The following is a 19,899-nucleotide window of genomic DNA, read 5'->3' as shown; positions in this document are numbered from 1 at the left end:
AAAACAAGTTATATAATGACTTTTTTACTCTTATTTTTACTAAAACTAAAAAAAATACAAATTTATCCATTTTTACTAGTCTTTGTGGATTTTTCACAATTCTTTAAAAAAATACATATTTATTCATTTTTACTAAAACTTAAACACCGAAATAAACCACTAAACTATTAAAAATCTACAAAAACTAGTAAAAATGAATAAATATGTATTTTTTTAAGTTTTAGTAAAAATAAGGGTAAAAAAGTCATTATATATAACTTGTTTTTAATGAAATAAATCAATTTGGGTAAATTTGCAATTTTATTAGTTAAGGAATGGGATATATGCAATTTTAATTTTAAGTTGGGTAAATACGCAATTAAGTAGATTTTTAAGGGGAAATATGTACTTATCCCTAATTATTATAACATGTTCAGGTATTATGTTAGTGATTCATGATAGAAGATGAAAATATAGATGATACATGGAAAAAAAAAGGAATTATGTAAACATTCATTTGTTAAATTATGTTGTGATTCATGATGTAAGATGAAATATAGATGATATGGAAAAAGGGAAATATGTAAATATTTATTTATTCGGTTTATTAAGGGCAGAATAGTAATTAAATAAGATTAAATATGTAATATGCATGATTTAGGAAGGAAAAATATGTAATATGTATTGTTTAGGAAGGAAATTACGTAATATGTATCATTTAAGAAAGAGAAATATGTAATTGATTTTAATGATCGGGAAAATATGTAAAAAACAATTTTAATAATATGGGCATTAGGGTCATTTTAAATTAACTTACAGAATAACTAGATGACGTTAATGAGGATGGACTGTAGTTGTTACAAAAGTGAAAATATAAAGAGTATTTTAATAATTTTTAAAGAGTTCAATGCCTGGTGGTTCCTGTGGTTTGCGAAAATTACATACTTGGTCCTTAGAGTTCACTAATTACACACTTGGTCTCAGCGGTTGCAATTTTTAAACTCATGTGGTCCTTAACACTAACCTTTGTTAAATTTTTCAGTTAAATCTTTGTGAAATGATTAAATTGTCTCTGAACAATTAAAAAAAACAAAAAGAGATGGGCCCTCACCTCATCTTCTTCTCCTTCATATCTTTCTCTTTCTCTCTCTAACGCACCACCACCTCCACCTTCAACCCACCATCACTACCACCACCTCCAGGTTGTTGATGACATATTGGATTTTACATACTTAGCGGAACAACTGGGAAAACCAGCTGGCAGTGACCTGGTGAAAGGAAACCTGACCGCACCCGTGATATTTGCTCTTGAGAAACATGCAAAGCTGCGAGAGATAATCGAGACAGAGTTTTGTGAAACAGGGTCTCTTAATGAAACTATTGTGCTCGTGATGAATAGTGATGGGATTGAAAGATCGCGAAAGCTTGCTAAACAGAAAGCTGATGTGTGTAATCCAGTGTCTGTAGTGTCTTCCTCCGAGCGCCTTTTGGTTGGTTCTTGAGGGTATGGTCAAATTCAATCTGGAGCACATTGACTAGATTATGAAAGGGGAAATAGTGGAAATTCAAATTGTGGGGTTCAAGATGATGCATTCAGTCCGTTCTTGAAACTGTCAAGAAACACACTTGATTTTTGAAAGTTTTAAGGTGTTCTTGGTCTCTAATCGGTTTCCAAAAAATGTTATGAAGCTATAGGAAATCATATAACTGGAAGAAAGAAACAAACAAACATTCAAGAAAGGTGGAGGTGGAGGAGGAGGAGGTGATGGTAGTGGTGGGTTGAAGGTGGAGGAGGGGGTGGTGATGGTGGGTTGAAGGTGGAGGTGGTGGTGTGTTAGAGAGATAGAGAGAGATGAGGGAGAAGTTCAGGGACAATTTAGTCATTTTATAAAGACTTGACTGGAAAATTTAAGAAAGGTTAGTGTTAAGGACCACCCAAGTTTAAAAATTGCAACCACAAGGACCAAGTGTGTAATTAGTGAACCCTTAGGACTAAATCTGCAATTTTCACAAACCACAAAGATCAACCAGACATTTAACTCATTTTTAAACTAATAGACTGTAGCGTTATTTTCAACAAACCACGTATGAAAAATGTAATCAAGTATTTCTTAATGCCAAACACACAATTACACAAACAAAATTTTATAGAGGGAAATTGATAATCAAAATTCCAGTTTCACTTCAATCTAAACCTCTAAAATTTTAGAGAGGGAAATTGGTAGTCAAACACAACCCCACAAATTAAAAACCAAATTACCCTTTTCAGTTTTCCCAAAAATTAAAGTTTAAATCTGAAAATTTGGAGATAGAATTTGAACAAATCCATCTCCCTCTTTTCCTTGCTGTTCCTGGTAATTTCTCATCTTCTTATTCTTCATTTGAATTTATAAAATGTATAAAAAAAAATAAATATCATGTTATTCCAGAAATTTCTCATCTTCTTATTCTTATCTAAGTTATTAAATGTACAATATACATATTAAATGTCATGTTATTTCCAGAAGCATGTAAATTTAGGTGGGGGTCAAAATATGTTTGCTTATTCAATTCTTCATGTGCCCTCCACATTCTTCTGGATTCTTCGATATTATTTATTTTATGGCTGCCAATATGCGTATATAAGTTTTTGAAATTCAAAATACAACTCAATTATACATTAAAAAATTAGAAAATTAAAAATTATTGATTCTTGGTATCTTAGTGCCTTCTCTGTCACCTTGATCATCTTTCAGAACAAGGTTAGTTTTTTACTGATTTATAACAGTAATCATGGTTTTTTTTTCTGTTAATTTTCTTGATAGTTGCTATAAATCAATTTGATGGATCATTAAGGTTTTAACTGCATAAATTATCAAGGGTTTTTCTCATTAAGATGATAACATTATGCTGTTTAATTGATTATAATTGATCATTATAAATTTATAGATTTTCAAATATCAAGATTTATTATGGGTTTTCATCATAAGATGACTTTTAATTGAAAATGATGAAGAATTTTAGGATTTTAATTTGTGGGTATTTGTCAAATATGAATTTCAAGATTTTTCATGGGTTTTTTTATCATAAAGATGATAACTTTACGCTGTTAAATTGATTATAATGAAGAATTTTAGGGTTTTAATTTGTGGGTATTAATCAATTATGTATTTCAAGATTTCTGATGGGTGTTCATTGATTCTATTGAATTTGCAGAAATCTTTAAGTGAAAGGTAGAGAGAGAGGGGGGAAGATGGAGGGAGAGAGAGAGACGACGAGATATTGGTGCCATGCGTGTTCTAGAGTTGTGAATCCGATCGTCGAGGTCGAATCGATCAAATGTTCGGTATGTCAAGGCGGATTCATGGAGGAGATGGACAGCGTAAGGACGGATCAACGTGGTGGAGACGGTGGTTTGGAGGCCGATCGCGGAGCCGCGTTGTGGGCTCCGCTCTTGCTAGGTATGATGAACACCCCTCTCCACCACCGGAGGGCTAGGCAGATGGGGGGTGATCAGCAAACCGACCAAGAAAACCGCCACGAGGGAGGCGCGGCGGAGTCGGACCCCGAGCTTGAACTGTTGAGGCGGCGGAGGAGCTCCGCCGCCATCCTCCACCTCCTTCATGGTATTCGGGCCGGAATGCTAGCCGAATCCGAGAATAACAACGAGGAGAGTGGAGCAGAGAACCGCCACGAAGGTGGGCGGGTTATTCTCATCAACCCGTTTAGCCAGACTATTGTTGTTCAAAGCGGTAACGGTGGCGCAAATCCGTTTGATTCGAGCAACACGTCCCAAAACCATCCGTTCGGTTCGTTCGGTGATTATTTTCTAGGCCCGGGTTTAGAGCAGCTCCTGCAACATTTAGCCGAAAACGATCCAAATCGATACGGGACACCACCGGCTCAAAAGGAAGCGGTCGAGGCGATGCCAACGGTCACAATCAAAGAAAATTCGGTCCAATGTTCGGTTTGTTTGGAAGAGTTCGAAATAGGAACCGAAGCTCGAGAAATGCCATGTAAACACATGTTTCACGGCGACTGTATCTTGCCGTGGCTCGAGCTTCACAGTTCTTGTCCCGTTTGCCGGTACCAGATGCCTGCTGACGAATCGAAGATCAACCGAGAACAAGAAGGGTCAAGGGGCAATTCGGTAAATTCAAACCGCGACAATGGAACTAGTAACCAAGAGAGACGATTAGAGAGACAATTTTCTATACCTCTCCCTTGGCCTCTTAGTTTGTTCTCAGGGGCTAATAATGTAAACTCGAGTTCTGTGACGAGATCAGCTTCGGGTTCACCACCAAGGGTGAACCCCGAAGCTGATCGTCGAGAAGACGGTCGTTAAAATCTCTACAACGGGTGCTATATCTCGCTTCTCTCTGTATCTTCGTGTTAAACCTATCTCTTCCATTGTGGATGCATCTCAACATTCAAGTTTATTTATTTTGTGGTGGTTGGATGTATTTATCATGTAATATATATAAAAGTTATGAAACCTATATATTTCATTAATTCATTGTGTGGTGGTTGGTTGTAACATGGCCTTGCACCATATTATGCAAAAACATGGGCCAACAATATAACACATATAATTATATATGAGTGTGTCACCCAAAATGTTCATCAGGAATCTTCTAGACTCTTCATATAAGAAAACAAATTATGGGTGTTTTTATCCAGAATGTTCATCAGGGCCCCTTTCAGTGTTGTGGGATCTTGATCTGCTTGTCGTTTTCTGTGCTTTCTTTATCTTATATTGAAGTTTGTATGCATTAGGGTGAGCGGAGTGGTGCGATAAACTCACTCGGTACCGACACCCCATCCATGGCCAACATTTTACTGATCCAAGTTTACCGAGGGGGTGGGGGTGGGGGGGGGGGGGCATTTTTGGTGAATCTTTACCGATTGGAGGAAAGAGAGGGAAGGGGGAGAGAGATGGGTGTGTGGTGGGGTCCATTCCTTCTCAACCAATCACACATTTTTCCTTTTTTAAGTAGTTTATGTAAGCCTCATTAGGTAAACCACCGCAAACATTTTTAAGCATTAGGTAAACAATTTAGGTGAATTGACGTGACATTATTTGATTGGGTGAATGGGGAATTTACCTATTCTAAATAGGTAAGCACTCTCTTCACCCTTAAAATTTAAAAATGATACATTTTTCTTTTAAAGTTGTATGAATAGCCAATTACACTAACTAGAAACCAGAACAAGATGTTAGATTTCATAACATCCAAAGAATGATTACAAGCTTACTGTATTGATTTTAATTTTTAATTTATATATATGTGTGTGCATAATATAATATATTTGAGATTTAAAACAAATTACAGAAATTTAAAAGTTTTCAATGGTAGTATTTCTATTTACATGCATGTACGAATATGTTGTTTGTGTACGTTCGTTAAGGAAATGAATGTGTTCACGAACGAATCATGAACATTTACCGAACGAGATATTATGTCCGTGTTCATTCATTAAGGAAATGAACGTGTTTACGAACACAAATAAAATTGGCGAAAGTGACGGAGGCTAGAGGTGGATGGCAGAGGGAGCAGCGCTGGAACTTGAATCCATAATTGTGAAATGGAGATTAATAGTGTTCGTCGATGTGAATATAGAGGAAGGAAAGGCGAACACTGCATAAACAATGTGGGAATATGGTTTCCTACTTTGATTGTTAGTGTAATATATAAATAAAACTCAAAGAATATAAACAATTTAGATAAAATAAAATAAAAGTACAAAAATCTTTTACGAACATATACAAACGAACATAAACGAACTTCCCGCTGAATGCCTCACAAAATATTCGCTGAACGTTTTGTTCATTTACAGCCCTAGCCCCTTGCTCAACTTTCCTCAAACGTGAACGGTTTAAATATGCAGGTATAAGAGCAATACGGAGCAGTAGGTTAGTTTTGTCATTAGGGGGGTCGGGACGCCCCGTGATGGGTGTGATGAATGTGAAACACCTCCGTGGGTGGATGTTTCATTATTGTGAAGAGGAATGTGATGGAAATGTTGCATTATCGTCTAAAAAATAATGTTATATGTAACAGATCAATTGTTGTCTTTTACTCTCTTTATTTTTATAAATTCAAAGGATTGTTAATGATTTATTTAGCTTAAATTCCAGTTTTCTTCCACATTTATATTCACTGGAGCATTTCATTTAAACATAAATATTTATATAGAAATTTTAGTTTATGCTGTGAGAATCACATAATGCATAAAACATAACTGACAAGGAGAAGTAAGGTAAGTTGAATAAAATTCAATATATCTCTTCATTATATTATAAGTAGGTAATATATTTGAATTCCAGTGTTCAAAACTCAACCAACATTGCCTTCAGCAGTGCCAAAAATCTAGAAAAAAATAATAAGTATCTCTTACTTAACTGTCACAATCTTCACTATAGATGCAGTTCCCACACGATGCAGAGCTACAACAGCATCACCATTCTTGCACAGTCCTTTCTCTTTAGCATGCTCCAGCGCAAACTCAATCGCTTCTTCAGTAGACTCATCATGAGACGCTCTAGCCGACCCCGCAATCAAAACCGGGACCAACCCCCTATATATCAGACTATGCCGAGCCGGTGACTCGTCACTGCACGACCAATCAAATGTATCCGTCTTGATTTCCGGAATCACAACAGACAGTATCGGCATCCCGGGCCGGTACTTAGCCACTAGTTTTGCAGTGCTTCCACCTCGGGTCAGGACCAGTATCAGACTCGCTTTTGATGAGATCGCGGTGCGAACCGCAGATGAGGCTAAGCTTTCCAAGGGACTCATCGGCACCGGCACATTTGTTATGATCCTCTTGAACACAGCTTTATAATCTATTGTGTTTTCGGCTTCTATGCATATCTTAGCCATGGTTTGGACCGCGAGCTCTGGGTATGCCCCGGCTGCGGTTTCTCCACTGAGCATGACACAGTCGGTGCCATCGAGAACCGCGTTGGCAACGTCTGTGGCTTCCGCTCGAGTTGGTCTTGGAGACTTGATCATGGACTCTAGCATTTGAGTGGCGGTTACGACCGGCTTTCCTTGTATGTTGCACTTATATATCATTACTTTTTGAGCTAGAAATATTTTCTCGATCGGGATTTCCATCCCGAGGTCGCCTCGCGCCACCATAAACGCGTCGGAATTCGCCAGGATTTCATCGAAATTCGCAACCCCTTCTTGATTCTCAACCTGTTAAAGATTAAAAGTTAGAAACCCTGAAACCAAACCGTTAATTATCTACAAAGGCCCAATAAGCCCAAACCCAAACCATTAATTATCTACAAAAGCCCAATAAGCCCAAACCGTTAATTATCTACAAAGGCTCAATAAGCCCAAACCGTTATTTACAAAGGCCCAACAAGCCCAAACCATGAAACCAAACCAAAGTCAACAGTCAAATCTGTTTTGTTTGGCTCAGTCTTAGTTTTTAACTGTTGGCTATTGGTTTACAATTTAAAAAAAAAACGTTATTAACATTTTGGCTCACAGTTTGACCTAAAAACCCGGAAATCAGACAGGAAACAAACACTCCTATACAAAAAACATTTTAACCCGTTGGAGAAAAAAACCGCACCTTAGACATGAGAAGGATGTTCTTGGCATGTTCCCCCAACAACTTGCGAACCTCAACAAGATCCGAACCTTTTCTAACAAAAGACAAAGCAATCATATCAATCTTATTAGGAACACCCCATTTCATGATATCTTCTTTGTCTTTCTCAGTCAATGTCGGGAGATCGACAATCACTCCCGGAAGATTAACGTTTTTCCGTTCACCAAGAACCGCAGTGTTCTCACAGCGACAACGAACCAGGCCGTTTTTAGTGTCACAAGACAGGACAGTAAAAGAGATGGTCCCGTCTGAACAGAGGATGACACTGTTTGGTTTTACGTCATGGGCTAATTTCTTGTAGCTCATACAGATCATCTTGTCGTCACCTTTGATTGTGTAATCGGTTGAGATGGTGATTTCTTCGCCTTGTTTTAGTTGGACCGGCTTGCCGTCTTTCAGAAACCCGGTTCGAATCTCTGGACCCTGAAGTAAAACAAACAGAATTATTAGTTTGCACAACGTATCTCAAATTAAAATAGATTTCATGTAATATTAGTTAATTTTATTGTTATTAAATAACAATCTTTTGGAACATATCCGAATTATTAAGTATAAATTATGAACATCTTTTCACTGAATTGTTAGATTAACTAACCAATAAATTTCAAATACCACAATAAACTTATTCTTCTTCAAAGCTAAGACTGTAAAAATTTCAAATTAAACCAACCCCAGAAACAACAGACTGTAAAAATATTAGAATACCTAAAACAAAACCAAGCTAAGACTGTAAAAATTTCCAATTAAAATAATGAACACCTTGGATTTAGAAAAAAAAAAAAAAAAAAAAAGAAGTAAAAAGACAGTGATGGTCCTTTTGGGTACGAAAAGAATAATGTTTAGAAGGTCAAAAGAAAACAAATATGCAGTCAAAATCAACATAAACCCCTCAAAAACCCTAAACACCATATAAACAAATAAAACTATAAATTACACAAATTCCGAAACATAAAATACATAAGCAACGACATACATTGAAAACCAATTTAACAAATAATAATAAACAAGCAGAAACACATACTTTGGTGTCAAGCATAACAGCACACATAATCCCAGTATTAACCATAGCAGTCCGGAGATTATCAAGCGTCTCCTGATGATACTCGAACGACCCATGAGAGAAGTTGAACCGAGCAACATTCATACCCGCTTTCAACAGCTTCTCCACCATCGGAACCGACCGAGAAGCCGGTCCCAAAGTGCACACGATCTTCGTCTTCGGCCTCTTTGTGCCCACCAGTTGCTGGCTCAGATCAATGTTCAGCTGATCCATTATGATGAATGTGGTTGAGAGAGTTGGGCGGCTGGTGGTGTGTGAGAATATTATGAATGAGGGTTCATTGTTTGAGGGGTTTATTTTTATAGGGGAAATAATATTGGTGAGAATGTTATGTTTGGAAAGTATACGGTGTGTTTATGAATGCCCTAAATTGGGTTTCTTTTCTTTTTCTCCAAGTTGTCTTTTGGGTTTTTCAATGTTCGAGAAGGTGGGGTTCTTTTAAGAAAGCGATTTGTTGATTTTGACTAGGTTTTATTGTTTGAAACCATGGGATATTTGTTTGAAACCTAAAAACTTTGTGGTTTGGTATTTTTGGAAACCATGGGATATTCTAATTCTAAACGACTAATAAAAAGTTTTGACTAGATTTTATTGTTTGAAAACTTGTTTTTCAAGTTTAAAACATTGTGGTTTGGTATTTTTGGAAACCATGGGATATTCTAATTCTAAACGACTAATAAAAAGTCTATTGTGCATCCCAGATGAATTATCCTTTTTAACGATAAATTTGGATCACGAACGGACCACTGGAGTATCATCATGTCATCAGCGAAGCCACCTGATTATATGTATCTCCACTAGGCAATAATGTCTATACACCAATTCAGAAGAAAACCCAATAAATCTGAAAAAAAATCATTTTTTAGAAAATTTCATCAAAATTTATATTGCTATAAAAATGGCATTAAAATTCAAACATCATTTAACTATATAATAATGTGATATTATGATGTTCAAAAGTTTCAAAACTTAATGTTTCAAATGCTATAGACTACAAGACAAAACACATCTATATAACAAGACTATAGATATTTGGGGTTTTTTCCCCAGTTTTGGATTTCTTGGGTTGGGTGTTTTGGGTTTTTTGGTTGAGAAAAAGTGATCCGATGACCGGGTGGTTTAAGTTTCGCATGCCAAATGATGTATTGCAAAATGCATTCATTTATCGTGTACAGTTTGTATAATTTTAGTTCGTTTTTATTCGGTTTTTAGATAGAATATGTTACTACTGATCTGTTTATGTTTACCAAGTCTCGGGTGTTGATAGTTGCCGAAAAGAGCAAAAAACAAGCCTAAATTTGAAGAAACCGAGTACCGGAACGAGATTGAGAGAACGAGAGCTGAAAAAGCACAAAAATCAAGGAAAATGGTCCTCTCGCGGCCCGGATGGTTCGGATGGTCAAATGAGTCATATGATGTGTCCGATATGTCAAAACATGTTTAATAATGTTGTATTATCTGTTTATAAGTCAAAAACAATGATCATATGTGTTTGAAACTATTTTATGTGAAAAAATGGTATTTTAGACATTTTAAAAGTGTCTAAAGTTGACTCGCCATTTGACTAACCAAACGACATGACCATAAGGTATAACCTCAAAGGGTTATCCCCTATATTACTATGGCCATATAAATGGGTTTGGTTGGATCCTAAAGTTGACCAAACGGGTCAGATTCGAAAGTCAAAGCAGAAGTCAAACCGCTCGACTTTCGATAAAGAATAAGCACTAAACTAGAAATGATGAGCTAGACATGTTAAAACATGTCTAATAATGTTATAAAACTGATTTGGTGTCAAAACTTTAAGTTTTAATACCCGAAAACTCTTTTGTCGTAAAATGCATATTTTTACATTTTTTACTTTTATTTCGTAAAAGTTTGACTCGTCATTTCGCCTACTAAACGTGATGATTAGAGGGTGTAATCGTAATGGATTAACACCTTCATTATTACGATCACGTGGCAAATTTCAATTTGAGCTTTGACTTGGCCAAAATGGTCATAACCGAAAGTCAAAGCAAAAGTCAATTTGCTTGACTTTCGGCTAATAACTAGCCTAATAATGAAAAAGAACTGAAAGAGAACACTTACTTGTGTGCAAGAAAAGTTTAGAACTTCAGGCGGAGGCCTCTAATAAGAGAAGCAGCTCCAAAGTGATTTAGAGATGAAAAAAAGAATGGTGCAAGTTCAAATGGTGAACTTGATCACCTATTTACACTAATTTGGGATCAAGGAGAGCTTGACAAGTGTTTTGTGAGGTATCCTAAGGTTGCTTAGTGTCGTAACAAGTGTCAAGACCAGAATTAAGGTGGCAAAGATCGTTCTAGGTGGCATTGTTTGGTGAAAGGTGGCAGAACTTGAAGAACACGCAAATTTTTGCTTCTGGGCACCCCTTATGGACCGTATGGACTTAGGTCTTATGGTCCGTAAGGCCTTGGCAGATTTGGCCCCCGGACTTGTATTATCACATTTCTCCATTTTTAACCCTTCTAACTTGTTATTTAAGCTATATGACGGGTATAAAGGCATATGTAACTTGGATTTTGTTCCGAATATGTTGTGAATATCGTTTTTCTTGATCATACGATTACATATTTCGTAAATAAAATATAAAATTTTATTAAATACGAAAACGATCGAAATTGTACAACGGTTGAAAATTTGCTAATGTTACACTTATTGTTGAAACTTGTGTTGTTGGGATCATTATGTGCCATTTTCTAAAGTTCTTTTGAAGAAAAAACAGAGCCTGTGAGAGATACACTATCAGTTCTTCACTAAACAACCCTGAGCTACGAACGGATTGTGAAATCAAGTTTAAACGTGACCAAGCTCTGATACCAAATGTTAGAAACTAAGTTTCTTTGTTTACAAACAAATATTGATTATCACAATAAAATTCATAAACTGGAAGTCATTATCAATGATTGTTTTTCATTAATCATCACAGATTCAAATGTTTAACGATTGATTTTACAGACTCCCCCTCAGCTGATCACACAAACAGATCAGCTCGTACAAGAGAAAATGTGAGTGTGTTTGATAAGTAGATCACTAACAGGTGTGATCTATTTATACAAGTACGAAAGCTCTGTTCAATGATTGGCTGACGTCACCCTGATAATGACATCTAACATTCCTAACATAAAAGATTCTCAGGTGTTTGCAAACATCTGAGCAACCTCATCATCTGTTCTAGGCTATACTAAAGCACTGATAAAATAAGTATCATTACATTGAGTAAACACTGTCTAAGTTATCCTCTGTTGCAGTTGTCCAAACATCTGTGTTGGCCTAACAGATGTTTGGTCTTCTTCAATAGACCTTGGCTTGATCAGGGCTTTGGTCTTCAGCAGATGCTGGCCTTCAACAGATGGTTGTACTCTTGAACAGCGGTTCCAAATCTTTATCAGATGTTAGCCAATGCTCTTGAACAGATGTTCTAAATAAGTTTTCAAGATTCAGTATCTTTGGGGAGAGACTGGTTCAATCTTTTGTTTATTTCTTGATTAGTGGATCATGTTATGGCTCTTGGATATCATTTGTTCTTTTGTCGATCCAACACTTAGCTATCTATCATTAACCTTGCAAGTCTCCCTTAACATGTATAGCGGCTAACGCTATAGGATTAGCACACCGCCCATTTTGTGGGTCATTGTTAAGTTATTCTTGACAGCCTTATTTTCTTTGGTGATAAGGTTACGCTAGTGCCAAACTTTAGATTGATATTTAGTTTATCGCATGCTAGTATGTTACGTGAATTAGTATACTTTAAACATGTGGATTTAAGACCCATTCTTATATATGCTATGTAGACAAACTAGTATGCTCACCGGCTTAATTTTTGTTGACGGATATTTTATATAAATTGTAGGAAACATTTGATGATGCTAGCATAAGAAATGGCTTAGGGTGGATTTAGATACTCACCAAATTTTATTTATGCATTTTGATGTTTTAATTTCGTAACTTGAAATTGTTGTATTTCCTTTGAAACAATGTATTGTGTTATTCGAATATATAACAATGAAATTTTGAATCTTAATTATTATCATCACAAATTTAGTGTTATGATGTCACACCCCAAGCGATGGCGGAAACATCGGGACGTGAGCGAGTGGATTGTCACACCCCAAAAACGTCGCAGCAGAATATTAAACGTAGTGGTGACGGAAGTTGGTGCCCATTTATACCTTGTCGGACGATGCACTTTTATTTGTTGGATATTTTGACATGTTTTAAAACATAATTATTAAACATTACATTTTAAAGGTTACGACACAACCACATAAGTTAAGTTGTTTTGATCCTCGCGGATCTTATTACAAAAGTCCCAGATAGTTTAAAAGTTGTCCAACATATTTAAACAAAACAACATGCATCATCAAACGCAAGATACGCCATGATTTTCCCGAAGCCGAACTCAAGTACCTGTAGAACACGTTAAAATCAAGTGTCAACACAAAGGGAGGTGAGTTCACATATTCACTTACAAACAATTTTTATTCCAAGGAAAACTTTCTGTTTAGGTGTTTATTTGAAAACATCCATATAATTTTGAAAGTCCATTTTACTTCCTTAATAAAATCCATGGGCCTTCCGTCGCAGTTTCAAGAACCCGATAATATTGTTACTACCCAGGTTTTGTATATTAAATTATTGCGTCAATTTTCAGACTCGTATGTTAGCTAGACTATTCGAACTATATATTAACCATGCAGGGATAATCAATGCTAGAAAATAAACAGAATCAAAATTCATCGCTTGACTTAACCCGGGGCGACCGTTCACGACGGAGTTGTCAACCCGATAGATCTACCAACAATTCCTCGCGTACATTACTTAAATGATTAAACGACATCATGGGCGCAGGGTTCTTTCTCGAAGAACGATATGATGTCTGCCTAACGTACAATATATATATCATACTAATATGACAATTTAATACACGATGTTGTACGAATCCCCTGAAATCCCCGACGAAATGTAAGCCTATGCTGATACTTACTCTCTTGAGACCAAGCAATATTCGTACCAACTTACACGGTCGTTTTCCCCCCAAACACCGTGCATAATCCCGTTTCCACCCGAAACGCATTTATTCTCCAAAACCATTTCATCCCGAAATATATATAGTTTCCCAAAAATCCATATATTTTCGATGAAAATATATAATTTATATCAAAAGGTATGTTTTATTTCAAAAACATTATTAAACCCTTTTTGGCGTGTTCTACCCCTAAAATATATATAAAGCAGTAAAAAGAGGGGTTTAGTGACACTCACCTTTGGGTGCGTATTTTAAATAGCGCAATTCCAGAGATTGATTTCTACACGTCCTATTATATGTATATATAGGAACGATTTTTAAATCAGTACATATAGCACAAAAATCCTAAGTTTCTCCGTTTCTTAGAATTATCACATAACTTTGAGATTTTCTCGAAAAGTTATCATTTTTTATTATGTTGGCACGTTAATATATATATATATATGAGTCCATATATATATATATTTTTATGATTTTGCGACTTGAACGATTTTATTGGTGACCATTATTGTGTAAATCCATTAACTCTCCCATTTATACGCAATATATCTACGATTTGCGCGTCGTAATATATATACATCAACGTTCACATAATTTAACACCGAAACACGCGAAATCTTGCTAACTTATCTATTTTGTCATTTTTAAAGCAAATATACATAAAACATCTCATAGGTATCAAATTTCATGCTCGACAAACAAGTTACACAATTAACGCGATTTTTACCGTTTCTACCGTACAAAACGCACAAATATACATACATAAGCTAGATTTCTAATATCATGTTAAAAACTTAACATATTTTCACATTCTCATGTTTAAATCACATAACACATTTTAACACATAAGGTTAACCCAAAATTTTACCTATATTAGTGTATATTGAAAAATGCGTATTTTAGCGATTCGGTAACGGTTTCGGGCGTCGAAAGTCACGTATGACCAACCAAACACCAAATAAACTTAAATTTAGTTAAAATTATTATTTTTAAACTAAAAACATCAGTTTACTTACTGATCTAAATCAGTTTTATAAAAATCATTTGAAAAGCCGATTTTGACCATTTTAACGCATAGTTTTGCGTTAAACGTTACTATAATCATCCCAACTCGAAACGACTTGATATTTTGACACAATACATGTTATTTACTGATTAAAATAGTAGTTATAATCAGATTGGTGCAGTTTTTGTATAAGTCACATAAATCATGCGATTTCACGTATTTTACAACTTTTAAAGCACCAAGTACAACATGCAAGACTCGTAAACATCATGACATGGTTATATGTCACTAAACACTTTAAAATAACTTTATTTTGGTGTTTATAATCTGATTAAAACTAATTTTATTAAATCATACTCATATGATCATTTCATGCCTTCACATCATCATGTAAGTTCATATATGTGCATCTAATGCACTCATACATCATCATTATCATTACTTATGATCTAATCATACTATAAAACTTACTAACATCATGTTCTTGCAAACTTTACACATATCATCATAGTCATTCATGCTTATGTCTTTCATATTTAAGATTGTATAACAACTTTTACATGCATGCATACATATATCCATACATATATACGAAATTTATACACACACATACTTCCAAAAATTTACTTTTCAATATATCACTTTCAAATCTTTAATCACTTTAGAACATTCTTGTATGACACTTAAAAGTTCCTTCATGCATCATATTTTTCAAGAAATCAAATAAATCAAGAATTCTTTCATCAAAATTCAAAATACAACATATATACACACACACACACACACTCACGGCCATATATACATACATGCATACACCCATTTTTATTTTATTCAAAACTCATTTGTTTGAAATTTTCAAGTTAATGTTTAGATTTCAAGAATCAAGAGAAACTTTTACTATCTTCTTTATCTTTATGAATCAAGAATCATGTTTAATGGAATATATTATACCTTATTAGATGGGTTTTTGATAGAAGATGGTGATATGGGTCTTGTTCTTGCTTGAAATCACTCCCAAACCTTCTTACAAGCTTGGAATCACCTTGATTAGCCCTTGAATCTTCATGTTTTGGTTTTGAAAATGAAATGTTGAAGTGGGAAGAGGTGTTCGGCCGTGAATGAACAAGGGAAGAGAGAGAGTGAAAATTTTGAATGTTTATCTTGGAAGGTGAGTATGTATGGATGCATGTATAAGCTTAATCATCATTTTAGTGTTTCTAGGATGGACAAGTGTCCAAGTTCCAACATTCAAGAGAATGTGGGCAGCCCACATTGCCGCCCCCATGTCCCTCTCTCACGAAAATATATATACATACACATATTATATGTAAATTAGCTCAAAAACAGATATTTTACTGGATACCGGGTATTTTATCTAGCGTTTTAATCCCATTTTAGGGCGTTTTAAATTATTTTTATCATTTTATAAAAATAATCACTCAAATTTATTATTGAAATAATTACCAGTTGCCTTGACTGGCTGTGTTGACAGTATTTTGTTTGATTCGCTCAGTATCGCGCGGTACGCGCTCAAACTCGAAAAATAGAGTTTCTTAACGTTTTAAATTATTTTTCCTCACGGATATGACTAAAATTATTATTCTAATCATAACTGGCTATTTTTAGGATTTTAACACTGATCGGGTGGTCACCGACTTTCGTTTCGCATTTTAAACGTTACGCGATAAACTTAGTTTTATCATTGCCAACATGATTTTTATGCACATCTAAATTTACCAACACATCAAATATCATATATTAACATCATAGTCAGTCACAAATAGTCATGTTACATGTTTACTACACAGATTACTATTGTCGGGTACGGCCTGAGAGGCCGGGTGTCACATGGATGATTGTTCAAAGCATCATAACAACTAAAAGTAATAATATTTAGAGTAAACTGCCATTTTGGTCCCTGTGGTTTGGACACTTTTGCCATTTTAGTCCAAATCTCAAACTTTTTACATCTAGGTCCCTGTGGTTTGCATTTTGTTGCGATTTTAGTCTAAAAGCCAGAAACCCTCTATTTTGACTGTTGAAAACTGATTATTTTGTCCTTTAGTGCAGGGGTATTTTGGTCATTTTTTAAATTTCATTTATTGTAAATATGAAGACCCAGATCAAAATAAAACCCAGATCAAAATAATCAGCTCTCTCTCTCTCTCTCTTCTCTCTCTCTATAGCACCACCACCACCACCGCCACCTCCTCCCTCTCTCTCTTCTCTCTCTCTATAGCACCACCACCACCACCACCGCCACCTCCTCCCCCTTCTCACCACCGCCACTCCGGTGTCGTCCCATCCAACAGTCACACCCACACCTCCTTCCTCGTTTACCGGCGACCAACGCCGTTTTCCGGTGACAGCCGACACTCCGATTTCAGGCTTACACACACGTATGTTCAGGAGATTAGAGAGAGAGAGAGAGAGAGAGAGAGAGAGAGAGAGAGGAGAGAGAAATGAACTCCGATGACGACGACGGCTTGGGAAGTTTCAGGCGACTGATTCTGATCTTCCAGTAATGTTTGTGGTTAATATGATGTGTTTTGATTGAATTTTTGTTGGATAAAATAGGAATTAGACTCCATACTTATTGAATTCGGTGTATACAAGTCAATTTAGGGATGTAAACGAGCTGAGTCGGGCTGGGGTGGGCTCTGGCAGTTTGTGGTGGTAGTGGTGGTGGTGGCGGTGGTGGAGTTCATGGTGGTGGTGGTGGTGTTCGACAGAGAGGAGAGAGAGAGAAGAGAGAGATGGGTGTTTGGAGAGAGAAAGAGAGTGTGTGTGTGTGTAGGTTTTAGAGAGAGAGTTACGGGGATGGTGGTGTTGGCGGCAGTGGAATGGTGGTGGTGGGGATGATGCGGTGGTGGGGGTGGTGTGGTGGTGTGGTGGTAGTTCAGAGAAGAGAGAGAGAGAGAGAGAGAGCAGAGTGGATCTGTATGTGTGGTGGTGGTTGATCTGCAGAGTGTATATGTATGTGTGTATATTAATATATATATATATATATATATTAATTTTTGAATTAAGAAAATGTTAAATGAAAAGCAACAAAATGCCCCTGAACTAAAAGACAAAATAGGAGGTTGCAACAGTCAAAAAATAGGGTTTTTAAATTTTGGACTAAAATGGCAACAAAATGCAAACCACAGGGACCTAGATTTAAAAAGTTTGAAATTTGGACTAAAATGGCAAAACTGGCCAAACCACAGGGACCAAAATGACAGTTTACTCTAGTATTTAAACACATCCATTTTTATTTCATAACTCAGTTCGGTACATTGTAAGGAAAGACATTACATAGAATCAAGTACTCAAACAAAAGAAAAGACATTAAGATTTGGTGTGTTTCTAAATCCACCTAAGTACATTTCTTGGATATCATCATCAATTTCCTGCAATATATGAATAATAAATGTCAACACAATGGTTGGTGAGAATACAAGTTTGGTTTTCATAATATAGAAAAAAAGTCTCAATCTAACATGTCAATTTATATACTACTTGCATGTGTAAACCATAAATCAAATCAAAGTGTCCACTAGCATATCCTTTCCATATAAGAGAGAGGTCGTATAAGATTGAATACTTAACAATACCACATAAGAGTGGTGTGCTACTCCTATAGCGCTATAATCATTTAGGTAGGCGGTTGAGTACACAAGATTGACTTCTAGCATGTATGTATGACAAATAACATGTATTCATAGATTGAGTGTTTAAATAATGTGATTGATTGTGTGTAGGTGAGTTTTTATAATTTCATATATTGCAACCCAAAGTGTGTTTAAAAGAAAAAGGGTTCGCGTATACTCACAGTTTGCAAAGGCTTCCTGATGTGTGTAAAATGCAACATATAAATTACATCAAATAAGGCATAAAACTAACCCTTTTTAGTACTAATGTTGGAAAAAGTGTGCTTTTATCTTCCTTTCGAATTTACAGGACCAAATGAGCTTAAACGAGCAAAAGGAACAAATATACAGCAAAAACCAACATAAATACAAAGAAAAGGAATAAACGTGACATGCCCGACCCCTTGACAGCATCCCCAAGAGCAAAAACAAGAAACAGAAGGCTGACCACGGCCCGTGCCCACTGGACACGGGGGCGTGGTCAAATGTCTGGAGAAAGGACAAAGCTGTGGAAGCTTCTACGCCCACCACGGGGGCGTGCCCAGCTTAGCGCGGGGCGTGGTCAATGCTAAGATTCGCAGAATCTTGCAAAATCTTGGTAGTACAGATACGCTTCTGCCCACGGGGCCGTGCCCAGCGAACACGGGGCGCGTGGAGCCCAATGCTGACAAAAGCAATTAATGAAGGAAGAGAAATGGATGGCCACGGGGGCGTGTCCGCTGGACACGGGGCCGTGGTCGGGCTTCTGTTCAGGCTATAAATAGGGATGCTTGGTTCACTTCAAAGGCATCCCTTGGCAAACCACTACTCTCCCACTTTACCACCACTACACCACCAACACCCACCACCATCATCCATCATCCACCTTTAGAGTGTGTAGTAGTCTCGGGATCCGAGATTGATAGTAAGAGTTCTTATCAATCAAAGGCCATGTTTGACTAAGTCTCATACATCACTTGGTGAAGACAAGTCTTTAATGTATTACTTTTGATTTTTAATCTTTTCGCACTTTTTATTTGGTTTTGTATTAGTGACTTTAATAACTAGTTTCTTATATTGAAGGTGAAACTTCTTTATCATTTGTCCGTGGTGTCTTGGCATTACTTTACTGTCTATATAAAGTAAAAGATTTACACCATTCATATCTCTACGGTCTATATAGAGATATGTTGGCTACCTGGTCGGGGGTTAAGGGAATGGTTTAGTAAGGTTCTTGCCTTGTTTAGTGTATGGATCCTGCAAGAACCTGGGTCAAGCTTACTAGGACCTCCTTCAATACCCACTGGTATTGGATGGCGAGGGTGCGAATGGCTTGATCCCCTCATATGTAAACTACTATTAATACATTAAACCGGCTATTTGGGATTGTATCCTTGCTGACTCAAACCACTTAGCCGAGGGTAATGTCACCTTCAAAAGAGGGGCCTACCACTTTTCGCATTAATAACTTAATTAATTATCTTTCAATACTCCGACCCTTTAGGATTGTATCCTTGCTGACTCAAACCACTAGGTTGAGGGTAACGTCACCTTCAAAAGAGATTAAAGGCGATTCGGA

General features: G+C 36.4%; 2 protein-coding genes and 1 long non-coding RNA gene across 4 annotated transcripts; 1 reads left to right on the top strand and 2 right to left on the bottom strand.

Moving 5' to 3' along the window:
* The first annotated feature begins 2,181 nt into the window (after positions 1-2,181).
* LOC110912885 (E3 ubiquitin-protein ligase SIRP1) lies at positions 2,182-4,470 on the top strand. Of its 2 annotated transcripts, none has more exons than XM_022157715.2 (2): positions 2,182-2,333; positions 3,175-4,470. In XM_022157715.2, exon 2 carries the CDS (start codon positions 3,212-3,214, stop codon positions 4,301-4,303), a length of 1,092 nt encoding a protein of 363 aa, XP_022013407.1. In that variant the 5' UTR covers positions 2,182-2,333; positions 3,175-3,211; the 3' UTR covers positions 4,304-4,470. The 2 variants fall into 2 exon arrangements, with proteins under 2 accessions (XP_022013407.1, XP_022013409.1); XM_022157717.2 differs by lacking the exon at positions 2,182-2,333 and adding an exon at positions 2,492-2,720.
* A 1,754-nt stretch (positions 4,471-6,224) lies between these two features.
* On the bottom strand, positions 6,225-8,977 carry LOC110912883 (pyruvate kinase, cytosolic isozyme). The gene is made up of 3 exons (XM_022157714.2): positions 8,612-8,977; positions 7,552-8,013; positions 6,225-7,166 (listed from the first exon to the last, which is right to left on the bottom strand). The coding sequence occupies exons 1-3, from the start codon at positions 8,861-8,863 to the stop codon at positions 6,354-6,356; spliced, it is 1,527 nt and encodes a 508-aa protein (XP_022013406.1). The 5' UTR covers positions 8,864-8,977; the 3' UTR covers positions 6,225-6,353.
* Positions 8,978-12,884: 3,907 nt separating this feature from the next.
* Positions 12,885-15,874, bottom strand: LOC110912884. Its single transcript, XR_002578239.1, has 3 exons — positions 15,658-15,874; positions 13,937-13,989; positions 12,885-13,081 (listed from the first exon to the last, which is right to left on the bottom strand). It is a non-coding gene; the product is annotated as an uncharacterized LOC110912884 (long non-coding RNA).
* Between the last annotated feature and the right edge of the window lie 4,025 nt (positions 15,875-19,899).

The sequence above is a fragment of the Helianthus annuus genome, chromosome 15 (assembly GCF_002127325.2).
Source record: "Helianthus annuus cultivar XRQ/B chromosome 15, HanXRQr2.0-SUNRISE, whole genome shotgun sequence".
NCBI lineage: Eukaryota > Viridiplantae > Streptophyta > Magnoliopsida > Asterales > Asteraceae > Helianthus > Helianthus annuus.
This window is presented reverse-complemented; position numbering and strand designations above follow the sequence as displayed.

Bases quoted from the DNA above. Each gene is read 5' to 3' on its own strand.
- LOC110912883 (XM_022157714.2), bottom strand. From the start codon at position 8,863: ATGGATCAGCTGAACATTGATCTGAGCCAGCAACTGGTGGGCACAAAG. The intron at 8,014-8,611 runs GTATGTGTTTCT...GTTTTACTTCAG, and splicing joins CTGTTATGCTTGACACCAAA to GGTCCAGAGATTCGAACCGG. The intron at 7,167-7,551 runs GTGCGGTTTTTT...AATCTTTAACAG, and splicing joins ACATCCTTCTCATGTCTAAG to GTTGAGAATCAAGAAGGGGT.
- LOC110912885 (XM_022157715.2), top strand. From the start codon at position 3,212: ATGGAGGGAGAGAGAGAGACGACGAGATATTGGTGCCATGCGTGTTCT.